Source organism: Nuphar pumila, chromosome 14 (genome assembly GCF_984573655.1).
Source record: "Nuphar pumila chromosome 14, dmNupPumi1.hap1.1, whole genome shotgun sequence".
NCBI classification, from domain to species: domain Eukaryota; kingdom Viridiplantae; phylum Streptophyta; class Magnoliopsida; order Nymphaeales; family Nymphaeaceae; genus Nuphar; species Nuphar pumila.
This window is the reverse complement of record NC_143262.1, coordinates 9,647,622-9,661,812: the sequence shown is the minus strand read 5'-3', so window position 1 is coordinate 9,661,812 and position 14,191 is coordinate 9,647,622. Positions and strand designations below refer to the sequence as shown.

Below are 14,191 nucleotides of genomic sequence, written 5' to 3'. Positions count from 1 at the left end.
ATGAACAACTCTTTGTCTTTTCCATTGCACAATGCCATAAAATGGCCTGATTCATCTTGAATACAATCTGTAATAACGCTTTTCCATTATTTGTGGTTGTGGCCTTTGGGTGGGACGCTGCCTAGCAGCAGTGAATGTTTTTATTTGATGCCTGAGAGTCAGAAAATTCCACCAAATTATGTCTTGATGCCACTTAATATAGATGTTCAAGCCTGGATGACTGCCATGATACTGGATGGTCACCCTCACTGACCCTACTCTCAGGGTGCATTTGAATGGTCTGGATCTCCCACGGATCAAAGCATGGGCCCCACGGCTTGATCCATCACCCTCTGAAAGTTCCCAAAAACAACGGATCTCTAGTCGGACGGTGGGGGGTCGGACTAGAGTTCCCCGGATCTCAAAGCTGTGAATCTGTTGGTTGAGATCCCTCCTATCTGATTCGAACTTACCCTTAATATAAGATTGTGCTGGAGAGTTGGGTCTTGGTCCGATATGGTTGGAGAGGCCTGCTGCAGAAGGTTCATAGGTGGTAACTTCTCTTGTTTGGAACGTGGAAATGAGACCATCAACGAGAAAACCAGTTACGAACATAAACTAGAATGATGAGTTTTTGCATTGCCACACTGTGGCCTACAGAAGGTTTTTCAGGACATGCAAAGGCGCCCTTGGGTTCTTCAAATATATTACAAACACTACGCCCATAATTCAGACAATAGAATCGAAAACAATAGTGGTAAGCGATCGAGTTCTGAGGGAGGAAACCATACGATTTTCAGTTGGGCAACCTCCTTGCTGATCCGATTGAAATACTTCTGCAAGTTCTCGAGCTTGAACTGATCTGAAAACCAAGTTCAGAAACCCCAATTGCAGTGGCCGAATCTGGCAAAAAAGAGAACAAGAAGGAAGATGGATATTACGTTTCCATTCTTTGTCGAGATGGATGATCTTCGTGGGAACGTTTGGAAGCAAGAAAGATGTAAGAAAAGTGATGCAAAATGGAAAAATCTGTGCGGATTTTTTTATCCTTTCAAATAAGAGAGACTCTTTTGCTGAGAGTTTTTTTTAGGATGTACATTTTTTGAGAGAAAACATTCATCCATAAAAGTATAAGTATGGCAGTGCCCCGGGATGGAAAACTTTTTCTCTGAAAGAGTTTTTTTTTTAAAGTATATTTTTTGATAAAAAAATATTCTTTCATGGTAGGGATGGCAGTGGACCGGGGGAAACCCGGTCTTACCCCGTCTCACCCTGTTAGGATCGGACATAGAGGACATGAAACGGGAATGGAGGCGAGGATGGTGGTTAAAATCAAAACCCATGCGGGAAAGGACTTACCCTTTCCTCCACCCCGCTCCATTCCTGTATCGATCCTCGCCTTGCCTTGCCCCATCTCCGATCCTTCTTTAGGGATGGTAATGGACCAAGGGGAAATGGAGCCTCGTCCTTTTTGGACCGGGGATGGAGGACATGAAACGGGAATGGAGGCAGGGATGAAGGTTAAAATCAAAACCCATGCAGGGATGGAGGCGGGGATGAAGGGCAGGATTTTGAGACGAAGCGGGGGTGGAGCCCTTATCCCCCGCCGCCGCCATAGTCAACTGCCATCCCTATCGGAAGAGGGGAGGATAAATGTTTTCTATCAAGAAAAACATTTATTTTTACACTCTCACGACCCATCTCACCACCACCCACCATCTCACCACCACCACCCTCCTCTTCCTCTCTCTCATTTTTTCCACTCTGTTTTTCTCATGCTACACAAACAAGCTAAAAACTTTTTTTTAGAAAACTTCTCATATAAAAAACTAGGCAAAACTTTCTTTTCCTATGAAAGTTTTTTTCTCTTCCAAATGTGCACTAAACCTTTCCTCTCTTTCCTTTAAACCTTATAACCCTTAACCCTAATTCGCCTGTTGCAAAAAGTGCAACCCTTTTCTTTCCCGGATTTTTTCTTTGGATTTCCTTGTTTCCCAAGGAATAAGTGAAACAGGGTTCTATGACCTGTTAATGCGGCTGTGGGACCTAGTAGGTGTCACCGGGTCAGAGCTTGTCAAAATGGATGGATCCAAATTCAGATCCAATCAAGAGGTGTTGGTATCCGGTTGGATATTTCAGATTAGAGTTCTATTTAGAGTTGTCAATGGGTTGGGTACCCGTCTCATTAGAGTGTACCTGAACCCGCCCAAATAACAAAGTGTTGGATTCGGGTTCACATTTTGCCAGTTCATGAAAATGAAATCTCAAACCCAGATTCCTATAATTTCAGAATGTTAATTTTACTTAAAGATACACATGAAACACTCAGGTCAGGTTGGGTACTTGGAAAAAATCATAACGTAAACCCAGCCCGCATATTGCTCAGGTTGGGTTCGCATCGACCTGAATATTATCCTGATCGGCACTTTTTATGTCCATACCCCAGAATTCGGGTTTGGGTTTGGTCGGATACCTGGTACAAATCCAACTCTGTACACTTGGGGACCAAGAGAGTGGTGGTTTGATTTTTAGGATTCATGGTTGTCATCCTATGGCTGAATTCAGTGCCTTGCGGTTGGGGATGAGAAACAAGTCAAGCGGAGCGGATCATGGTTCAGATCATGTTCGGCTCGTAAAGAGCCGGTTCAAACCTGTAAAATAGGTTTGGCAAGCTGAACACGAGTAATAGGTGCATGGTTCGGCTCGACACGTATGAGCTAGTTAAGCAGTAAAAAATAGTTTTTAAATATATTTTAGATTATATGTAGAACAAACAATTGGACTATTTGGTATGAAAAAAACAGGTTTGATGGTAAAATCTTTTTACTGATGTCTCTGAAACAATGCATTTTTTGTAATCCTATTTCTTCCGGCTCCAAAACACCTTTTTTTTCTATAAACAAGCTAGCTCAAACTCAGCTTGTTTCATTATTAGTTCAAGTTTGGCTTGGCTCGCCACAAGAATGAGCCAAGCTTGGCTTGTTCAGGGCTGGGCCACATAAAAAGATCTGTTCAAGCTAACTGGAGGGCTCCCTAAAGGCTTGGTGTCAGTGAGCCCACCTGGGTTTACCTCGCAGAGGGGCAGATCCATTAAGTGACCTGGTTCTTGGCAAGGGTTCCTCATCACACACACACACAAAAATCCCTTCAACCTCGTTAATATCGGATCTAGGGATGGCAGTGGACCGAGGAAAAATGAGGCTCCGCCCTACCTTACCGTGTTTAGACTGGAGATGGAGGACATGAAATGAGGATGGAAGCAGAAATGGAGGTTAAAATAAAAACCCATGCAAGGATAGACTTACGCTTTCTCCCGCCCCGCCCCGCCCCATCCCCAATCCTTCTTTAGGAATGACAATGGAACAAGGGAAAATGAAGCCCCGCCTTGTCCCATTTGGACCAGGGATGAAGGACATGAAACAAGGATGGAGACGGGGTTAAAATCAAAACCCGTGCGGGGACGAAGGCGAGGATGGAGAACAGGATTTTGAGATGGGGCAGAAGTGGAGTCCTTGTCGCCTGCCCCTGTGCACTGCCATCCCTAATCTGCTCCTGGGGTCGATCAGCACTCCATTGTAAGAAAATGAAAAAAAGCAGAAGCTTAGCGACAAGTAGGTTAATTTAAATAGAGAAATATGGTTTTGTCAAATGAAGGATACTTAGACTAAGTCAACCAGGAGGCATGCAAACACAATCAATAGGGTGGGATCGGCTTTGCATGCCTGAAAATGCAGAGAATAAATTGCAATGTTGCATAACAATGGCTTAGTTATAATCACCTGAATGTTATTGATTTAGTGCACCAGAAGATGAGAAGCAAAATAAATAAATAAAACACACGTTTTCCCCAACATTCAAGATAAAATATTTAACCCTACAAAGCAACAATCAGAATTAGACTGACAAGACAAACAGGATTGTTCGATACAAGCAAAGTTCAAAAGGCAAACAATTCGTAAATTGAGAAACATGACCAGAGCATGCAGCTCAATCACATACAAAGGTCCCTGAGTAAGCACGCCTGATTGGGTCAGAACTCAGAAGCTGTATACACGGATCAAAGAAGTTAATTACCCATTTCAGTGCCATTGATCAGCAAACTTCAATAAGGTTTGCTCACTAAGGAGAGTTCATGTAGCTCATTTAGTATCCACTCTTCGCCTGTGCGACCACCCAGAACCATGATTCTAGTTCCTCCAACTACACAAGTGCTGTGACCCCATGCAAACTTTGGTTGCTGTCCTGGAACATTGAGGATCCTCCATGTGGGTTTCTCCTCCAATGGATCAAGAATAAATAGCTGAGATGCAGAGTGGAGACCAGCAACAGACCCTCCAAATATGACGACTCTTCCACTAGGCATGCTAACAGCAACATGATCTAACCTAGGCGGAGGCGCTATCGCACTCTGACTGCCAACAGTGGGGAAACCATTACCTATTACTGGTCGCCATCTTGGTTCCTCTTCATTCGAATCAATTGAATATGATTCGTTAGATCTCAACCGGAGTGGTCCGCTCTTTGCCAGACCACCAAACATGAGGATCTTCTTGCCTCCATACACAGAAAGAGAGTGCCCCAACCTTGATGGAGGAGCCCATGAAGCATGTAATTCTCTCCACATCGGTTTCTCCATGGTGAGATCAAGTAGAAAGGTGTCACTCAAAAGCACTCCAGCATCAGTACATCCACCTGATACAACCAGTTTAGAGCCATCGACCGTGCACGAGCTATGCCAGGACCGAGGAAGCGGAGGCGCAATGCCTGCAACTTCCTTCCATGTTGGCTGCTGTGCATCTATGTCCAAAACAAACACATCATTAAGCAAGCCTTGTCTCCCACAGCCTCCAAACAACACCAGCCAAGATCCATTCAAGCACGACAAGGTGTGGCCCCATCGTCCAGGAGGAGATGAAGCGACTTTCACACGGCGCCATTCGGGGTTAGCAGCATCAAGGTCCAGAACAAAGGTATCATCCATTGGTTGCATGTTGATCCCTTCCCCTCCAAAAAGCACAAGCCTGTTTCCAGCAGCACAGGCACTGAAATTACAACGGGAAGGCTCTACTGCACCTCCAACAGTGAGCTTCTTCCATGCAGCAGCCTCAAGCGTGATCAACTCCCTAGCCAGACGCCCCCACCCCAGCCTCTTGGCTTCTGGAATTGATTCCAGGACTCTAGCTGCTTCTCTTCCCCATGCATTTTGGCAAACCATCTTCCACAAATGCTCATTTTTTGTCAGCTGACGGAGCCTTCTGCAGACTGATCCAGCTGATGCAACATCTCTCGGAGATAAACGGGCTAGAATATTTTGTGCAAGAACTTCATCAGATAGTTGAAGAAATCCACAGATGTCACGGAAAGGTTGGGCATGTTTGTTTGATGTACAAAGACACGTGACAGGAGCTCCAGTAAAGTGGTCGGAGTGTGGGTAAGATCTCTGCTTGAATACAGGATATGATAAACGGTCCAAATCAATGTTAGCTTCTATGAATATCTGGATTCCAATAATATGAGTGACGACACCGTCATCTCCGCGAATTGGCATGAGCCTGAGTCTGTTCATCAAAGGAGCGCCATCCTTTCTGAAATTCAAAAGTTCGCCCTGGAATTCAACTCCTTCCTCAAGGCATCTACGGATCTCAGCCACGACGGCTGGGTCCACAAGAGGGTGTCTTCTTTGTGCATATGGATCCCTAGACTGCAAGAAACGGCTGAAGAGGAGTTGCCCCAGTAAGTGATCGATTACTTGAAACACGAGAAAAGAGAAGGCATAACATGGTCAGAACTATGCATGTCAAACAACAGAAGCAATCCAAACAAGTGAAGCAATTTGTAATAAATGTGAAAATCATGTCTCTTATCAATTGCTTAAACACTACTGTTCCTGATGTTATTCTGCTGGCTAGGATGCCAATGAGCAGAATCCAGTGATACGTGCAAGCTGGAAATGATGTGATAATGTTACAGAAGTAAAAGGAAATGAATTGATGTTTAACAAAGAGGAACTAGAATTTACATAACCCTTTTTGCTCAATTCACACATAAGCACAACATAAGAATAAATAAACATGCATGGCACTGATCACATAAGGTCCTTCACACAGAAGTCTTGGTTCCTCGCACAACTCTGCACTGTGTGAGAGAATGCACTAGATAAAGGCTTACTTTTCTTGAAGAAAATTGCAATACACGATTTATTTGCAACTCCAGCCACAAAATCCCACAACAAAAAATGCAAAGAATACGTCAGAGACTGTTTTCAAGAAAACTAAATTTGGCATAGGGTAAAACACTGCCCTTAAGAATCAACACATCCTAAGCTATTGAAATTTTTGAAGCAAATCTTGTATTGGTATCCTGTGACACCAGAGGGCTCAGGGCTGTTTTAGCCTTTCTCCAATTGTCACGATTTCTGTATCATGAAATGATTTGCTTATACAAGTTATGCAGTAGTATCTATAAACTCATTTATCACGCAAGTACAACATTCTGTTTTCACACAAAGTGGTGCAAGGATTACACTGTTCCCCTATTCAACAATTCAGGCAGAAATGTCTTAAGATATCACATAAAAACAATGGAATGAACTTTCTACCTAGTGCAAGAAGGCTACCAGTACCAGCCCACAAGGGCGCCCGTTTTCCTAGACAGGGGCTATCGTGGTTTGCTACCTGACATGGGATGATGAAGTTTGAATTACACGGTGGCCATTCCTTGTCATAAGGCCGAAGCTAGATGTACTCCCAGGTGGGGAGGGAGGACCTCAAGGGTTTAACCAACTGAACGCCTGCCAATGTGCGATTTGGTGATGGGGATTTTTTCCTTGGCCTAGCCAAAGAAAAAAGGCTACTAGTGCCCTAGTTCTTACCTACAAATCATTGTCCTCATTTTTCTGACATTTAAATTCTTCAATTGATAAGTGCAGAACACCCCGATGAACATTGCAAAGTGCATACAAAGCAGCAAATCTCAAACGCATCATTAGTCCATGAGCACACATAAAACTAAGTTGGACGATGGAATATTCACAGTTCTAGCATTAGTGGAACACGCCGGCAAAGTTGTCTTCTCCATTCTCAACATTCAACAGTCTAGGAGAAAACAGTCAGACTTTATTGATGTTAGATCAAGCAGTATAACACACATGATTTTTCTAACCTCCAAAAATATACCACTCCACTAATGGCTCTAATAGAACAATGTGTATCACTTTATTCTATGATAAACTTTGTCAAAAAAAATGGAACAAGGTTTTGTGACCAAGAAACATAACCAATTTCACCTACTTCTCAAAAGGGTCATAGATTTCTCACCCATTCTCATTCCTAGAGTCTCAAAAAAGGTGAGATTCTAAACGCCAACTCTATCCTCTCACATTTCCTCTAAATCCCTAATACTAAGCCATAAATCCTTCTTGAGATCACATTCCAAAGTGTCTATTCCATCCAGCAAAACAATCCTCACCCACAAATCTCAAACATCGTATTTTCAATTGCCGAAGATCCCTAAAACCCCTAAAATCCCTAAAATCGATTCTTATGTATAATTTTTGAGCCTTAGATGCCACCGGAAACATCAGATCTCCAAGATGCAGCCGCATTCCTCACTTCCAAACAAAAAACCACAATTTTAACGCAACATACGTGCACAAGATCTCCACTACCAAATCTCATTCCAAAAACACCTAAAAAAACCCAACAAAACAAACTAAAACAAAACAATGAATAACACGGCTAGTTTGTCCGATCCAATAACACAAAAAAACATTCTCCCCGATTCCTTTTCCAAGAAATCCCCATCGAAATAACCCAAGACCGAGTTCACATATACCGCAAAAAAAGCAGAGCTAAGAAAATGAGAGGAACCCAACTCAAAACACGGAGTAGAACGGCCATTAAAACCCGAATCAACCGAAATTCAGGTTCTTTTAACAGAGAAAAAGAAAGGTAGTTCTGGGGTGTATACCAATTCCTGCCGAGGACCTCATCGGCCCGGTAGCCGGTGAAGAGCTCGAAGACGGTGTTGACGTAGATGATGGGGAAATCTGGATCCAGGGAGTCGGAGACGACGAAGGACGCAGAGGTCACCGGGCATAAGAAGTAGCCGGGAGGAGGCAGGAGCCCAACCTCCTCCTCCGCCTGCTCCATCGTGGCCTCCCCTTCATCCTCCCACCACCTCTCCTTCTCATGATGATGATGATGATGGTGATTCTGAATCTGGTGATTATGATTCTGATGATGGTGATGATCGCCGTTGCAGATCTTCAGACGCTTCGGAGCGTAGGGTCGGTTCGTAGCCTCTCCCATCCTTAGTTCATCCAAACGCAGCACAAGCAGAGGAAGAAAAGAGCAGGAGGGAAAACTCCAACCGTATATATATATAAAGGACAAACAAATGGAATTGTCCATAATTCTTCGTTTTTTTACACATTTACCATTTTATTATGAGCGCTCTGATTAAGCAAAACTCCCATGTGTCATAATTCACAAATATCGGTGGTAATTTTGAAAATGAAGCCAAAATGTTTTTTTTTCTACAACGATATTTTTAAATATATTTTTTAGTTTTAAAATAGCACGTTTTTATCCTCATATTAAGGTGATACAAGCTTTTTATAATAGTTTTATATACCAATATCTTCTAAAAACAATTTTTATTTTTATTTTTTAGGGACTTTCACATTCGAAGTTTCAGCTTGGTTGATTTGGAGTTAGTGTTGTTGGATTATTATAACACCCTTGTGATTTGGTAAGGGTGGCGTAGCCGTATGTTGGCTAAATGGATTCAAATTTGGGTGGTAAAGAACAGTTTTTTTACATGTAAACTGATTTAAATATATGTCAAATTCAGATCTTTGTTGGATTTAGTAGCAAAAATCAAAACCACATATTCGATTATAATTGAATATGATTTTGGCTCACCAAATGCAATTAAACATAGTCCAATTCGGTTGGATATTGGATTCATTGACATCTCTAAACTTAGTGCTTGGTCTTTTGATGAACTAGGCTGATTTTGGTAAGGTGGGTTGGTGGATGTGAACCTTCTTCTGGCCTATGGTTCATTATGTTTTTATTTTTATTTTTTACAATAAAGGAACCTTCATCGAGAACTTGGTCACTTAATGAGCCCGCCTCTCTGCAAGGTAAAGTTTCGGGTTGAGGACACGACCACTCAGCCTTAAGTGCCCCGACAATGATAAAGCAATGACAGCCTTCATGCACCATCAGGATTTGATCCTAGGACTTCAGCTTGACAGAGAACTCCATTGGCTACATGGAAAACTACCATCGTGTTGGTTCATTATGTTGTATATGGTAGTTGATTAAAGTGTCAATATAAATGACAACGTACACCTCCCTAAAGTAAGATATGGGTGGTGAGGATCTAACATAAGAAAAATTGGAAATTTAAACCCCAACAAAATAGCTAAAGAGAATAAAAATACAAGTAGAATGCAAAAAAAAAAATACACCAAAATATAAAATACTCGTTTTCTACATATTGTTGTTCAAAGAAAAATATCCTCATATTTTGAAAGTTTAAAATACTTGATGAAAAATATCACGATATTGTCACTTTGCCATGCATGTCCCTCTAGGCCCCCCAACTTCAATTAAGCTTAATTGGGGGGTAACTTCGTAATTTTATTAAGTAAATAAGCATTAGGTATAAGAATGGCACTCTCGTAATTTGATAGACATAGAACGGCGATTCCATAAGCACCCTCCACGTGTCGTGAGGATATTTTCTGCTCTGCGTATCAGATCAGAGCAAGCACCGACGGTAATCCGTCAGTGCTTGCTCTAATACCGTTCATCCACGAGATGAACGGCAACCCAAATATCACGAAGAAACTATTTTTCAGCCGTTCATTTTGAAAACCTTAGATGCCGCTCATCCATGTATCAACGGCTCTGAAAAAAAAAAGTGCGATCCATCTATAAAGCGTAGAATCCATCCATGGTATTTTTTATGCCGTTCATCGCATGGATGAATAACATCGGAGCAAGCACTGACGGTAACCCGTTATTGCCTGCTCTGACCTGATCAGTACCCGAGAAAATATCTCCCAGAGCGGTTCGGTGGGGTTGCCACGTCAGCAAGAAGGGTGACAAGGAAAGCACGAGGGGTGCTTGACCAGCTCACCGCCTAAAAATATCTGGAGGATACTTTTATATTTTTATTATATTTACTAAAAATAATAAAATAATTTGAAATCAGGACGATGGGGGACGAGGCGATCCGGCAACACCAACTGTGGGCGCCGCTTGGGAAGATCCGATCCTCACCGTCCATTTTTGAGTGTTTGGATGGAGGACGTGCGATGAGGACGCGAGCGACGGTGGGGCCCGCCATGGTAAGTTGGATCAGGATGTCTGAGTGGGTGGTGGCAATAGGAACCCAGGCGGTGTGATTGGCTGTTACAGGTCCACGTTATCCATGATGGGGTTGCATTTTTGAATTGGATAAGGGATGTCAATGGATCAGATTTTATCCGATATTGGATCCAATTTAACTCCATTTTTTTGATAGTTGGAATTTTATCTGGATTTAGTTGGATTTGGTAAGCCAAAATGGTATCCGATTATAATTGGGTGGGGATATAGTTTTGATTCTTTTGCTACCAAATCCGATACATATTTTAATGGATATCTGAATCTGGTTACATGTAAAAAACCGGAGATGACATGAGCTTTTCACCATCCAAATCAGAAACTGAATTTGAAACCGTTTAGCCAACATCCGACTAGTTGGATCTGGTATTGGCTACAACTGATCCGAATCCGAACCATTTACATCCCTGCATTGGATCATGGCCTATATCCATTAAGAGATGTATCACAGCCACACAATACTCAGGGTGACACCGATCAGATAAGATGACACAATTGACATTACTGACATGCATGGATGTTATTTTAATTTTTTGATTTTTTTTAATAAAATTTAATTATACAATACAAAATGTATTTCTATATGTCAAGTAATAAAAATTTAAAGCTTTATTGATTAAAAATTTAAAAGTCCGTGTCCTTGTGTTCTGTTTTTAAAAACTTAGGGTCGGTTCCTATCCGTATGGTATGGGTGTAATGTGTTCTTATGAGTAGAGTTTATGGATGACGGGTTCATTTGTCTGTCAATAGACTAGGTATCCAACCCATCAGGGTGCACTGACCCACATAAATAACATGTAGTTGGTCTGGATTATGTTTGCATGAAAGAAGAAGCCCAAACCCTACCCACATAATTTAAAAGAGCCTTTGAATATATATATATATATATATATATATATATATATATATATATATATATATATATATATATATATATATAATATTCAGAAAATAATTGTACTGTTCTTGCAAAATGGTAGGTTTCTCGAAATACCTAGCAATTTGACAAAATCTTGTGCATACCTAATTATTTTATTCTCATTTTTTAGATTATTTTTACCCTTTTGCAAATACAACAAGACCTTCACAACTCTTGCAAAAACCCTCAAAATATGCAAGCTTCTATAAAAAAGGCATAGTCCAGAGGACATTCATAAATATGTATTTGCGAGCTTCGCAATGTCACCAGCACTAACTATTCCTGCCACACAAGCTGGCCCCGTTGGTATTTTGTGAAAGAGTTTCTACCTCTAACGATAAGGGCATTAAAAAAAGGATTACATTGGACGTTACATATGTGTTCAACATTATCCAAATGCTAAGTGATGATGCATGAAATGCAACATATTTGAGTCATTAATCACATGCATTTAAGTACAATTTCATTATTTAAATTCATGATTAGGTCATTGTAAGGTTCAAAGAACTACATTTCAAATTTGAGCAAAAACAGAGTTAAAATGAAGAAGTTAGAGGCATTTCAAGGTTTTGGAGCAAAATCGACAATGGATCATGTCCAAATCCGACCCATAATCAAAATTTTGGGTTTCAGATCAGACAAGATCCTAATATTCATCCCTAAACTTATATCCATCTAACTTCATGTTGCGTAAATTTCAAAATAACTCAAAATAAAGGGGTGTTTTTAAGCCAAATGCATTTTAAAGGGTTTTTTGAGTAAAAATGAAATTCTTCAAAAAATGAGAGTTGTTTTAAAATTTTTAAAAATTAGTTTTCTGAGCATCCTCATATGGGACGTGTTTTCCATGGTGGGGTTTTGTCCATGGATGAAGAAAAACTTCTTTTGTGTCTCTTGCACCTATTCCTTATTCTTCGTCAGAAATCCGGTTAAACTCTTCTCACTATCACTTCATCATTCTTTGTCCCTTCATATTTTTTTTTATTTTTCTATACTTCTTTGTTTCATCTTTCTTCATGGTTGCTGCTGTGTTTTTGCAAGGATTTAGCAGGAGAACGGCGTGATTCGTGCTTGAGCAATCAAGAATTCTTGAAGATTTAGCCGACCTTCTTGCATTTAACTGCTAGATTCTTTTCGGGCATTTAGCTTTTCTTTCCTCTACCCATTCATCGTAAATCCTGCTGGATTTTTGCAGCCATTGAAGTAGCCATTGAAAGATATCCTCGGAGTGATCCGGAAGCCATGGTCCGCTCTTCTTGCACCTACATTCGCCGGGCTTTCGAAAGGGCTTGCATGATCTTCGAATCAAAGTTTAATATCTAGATGTGCAAGCATAGCTCTTCGAAGATGATTAATTGCGTTTGCCCAATGTCCCTATAGTTTTTATAGAATTTGCGATTGTTATTTTATTTTATTTTATTTTTTTTGTTTATGAATGCATGTAATGTCCCATGACATTATGTTTGATTAGTTTAGGATCGAAAATCAAAAAAAAATTGTGTAATATCTTTTTGTATCATTTTTTTTGTCAAAATTCTGTAAAATCGTTACAGATCTGAGTTTAAGATGCTATGGAGGTTATGTCATTGGTTGAGTTTGAATTTACATCAAGTGACTGAATAAGATTGCATTTGATTGAAGGCTGCACTGTTTTATTTTTCTAAAAATTGATAAAATCAAGTTTTAAAATTCTAGCATGCATGATAGAAATTCTGGGACAATAGTCATAAATTTCGGCCAGTTCAATCTGTATTCAGTGGTGGTCACATGTGTAAAGGAGTTTTTAATCATTGATTAGTTGACCACAAACATTTTGGGCAAAAATATTTAGTGGTTGATTTTTAGTAAGTTTTGACTCGGTTCAAAGTTTAAAATCATTTTTTTTGTGTAGTTAAACTTCAAGGAGGTCGACCTCCTTGAAGTGTGTTGTTTAGGGCTGGTCTTAGGTGGTCTTAGTCAAGGTTTGAAAAAAAAAATTGTTTCCCAATTAGTAGGGGCGTGGATTTGTTGCCATATTTTTAGGATACTTTTGAAATTTCATTTCCTTGAAATTAGCTTCACTTTTAGGAAAGTCAATTTTTGCATTAACCCTTAGTTAATTAAAGTTAGGCTTACCTTAGTATATTAGAGTCATTTATCCTAATTAGGAAAGTAAAACAAAAAGAAATTTGTGAGTGGGTTTGTTTCCATAATTCTAGACGATTTTGAATTTCCAAAGCTTTAAGTGTAGATCCATGTTTCATGGATTTTTCTTTGTAACTGCCAACTAAGTAACTAATATAGATTTACTTTAGGTAAAGTATGGTAATTTGAGATTTAATTCAAAACGTTTAAATTTGTGGGTCAAGGGTTACCTAATTTATAGGGTGTTCTTAGTTGGCTTTTCAAAAAGTAGCTTTTTATTAGTTAATACTTTCACTAACTTTTGGCTAATGAAGTAATAGGTAATCAACGTAGGATATTATTTTTTTTTTAACATCAAGACTTAATTGCTTTAGTTAATAAGGTTTGATTGTCTTCTTTTTTGCTTTAAGTTTGATTGCAATTAACACATTTTCTTTGAGGAACCTACATTAGTAGTTATGTGTCTTCCAGTTTTGATTGACACCCAGCTTATGTGGGTTTGACTTAGAAACGTGATCTAATTTAGAAGGTATGCATTCTTCTGTTTTACTTTCAATTAGTAACTTTTAGAATTATTCTATATTAGCATTAGGTGTTTCTTGGCAATTAACAATTTTTAGTGTGCACTTTGTTCCATGTTCAACAAGTTGTTGTTATGCATGTGTTTAAATGTGTCTGTCATAGTGTAGCAGCAACATAGGTTAACTTAAAAATTAGATTTAGATTTTTCATGAATGCATAGTATATAGCATAGCTAGTTTAATTTTTT

The 14,191-nt window shown here is 39.9% G+C and overlaps 1 protein-coding gene across 1 annotated transcript; it reads right to left on the bottom strand.

Annotated features, from left to right (window-relative positions):
- Positions 1-3,820: 3,820 nt before the first annotated feature.
- On the bottom strand, positions 3,821-8,327 carry LOC149816303 (adagio protein 3-like). Its single transcript, XM_089987689.1, has 2 exons — positions 7,948-8,327; positions 3,821-5,693 (listed from the first exon to the last, which is right to left on the bottom strand). Exons 1-2 carry the CDS (start codon positions 8,286-8,288, stop codon positions 4,082-4,084), a joined length of 1,953 nt encoding a protein of 650 aa, XP_089843815.1. The 5' UTR covers positions 8,289-8,327; the 3' UTR covers positions 3,821-4,081.
- Positions 8,328-14,191: the final 5,864 nt, after the last annotated feature.

Coding starts and splice junctions, on each gene's coding strand:
- LOC149816303 (XM_089987689.1), bottom strand. CDS start 8,288: ATGGGAGAGGCTACGAACCGACCCTACGCTCCGAAGCGTCTGAAGATC. Junction 5,694..7,947: donor GAGGTCCTCGGCAGGAATTG/GTATACACCCCA, acceptor ACTCCTCTTCAG/CCGTTTCTTGCAGTCTAGGG.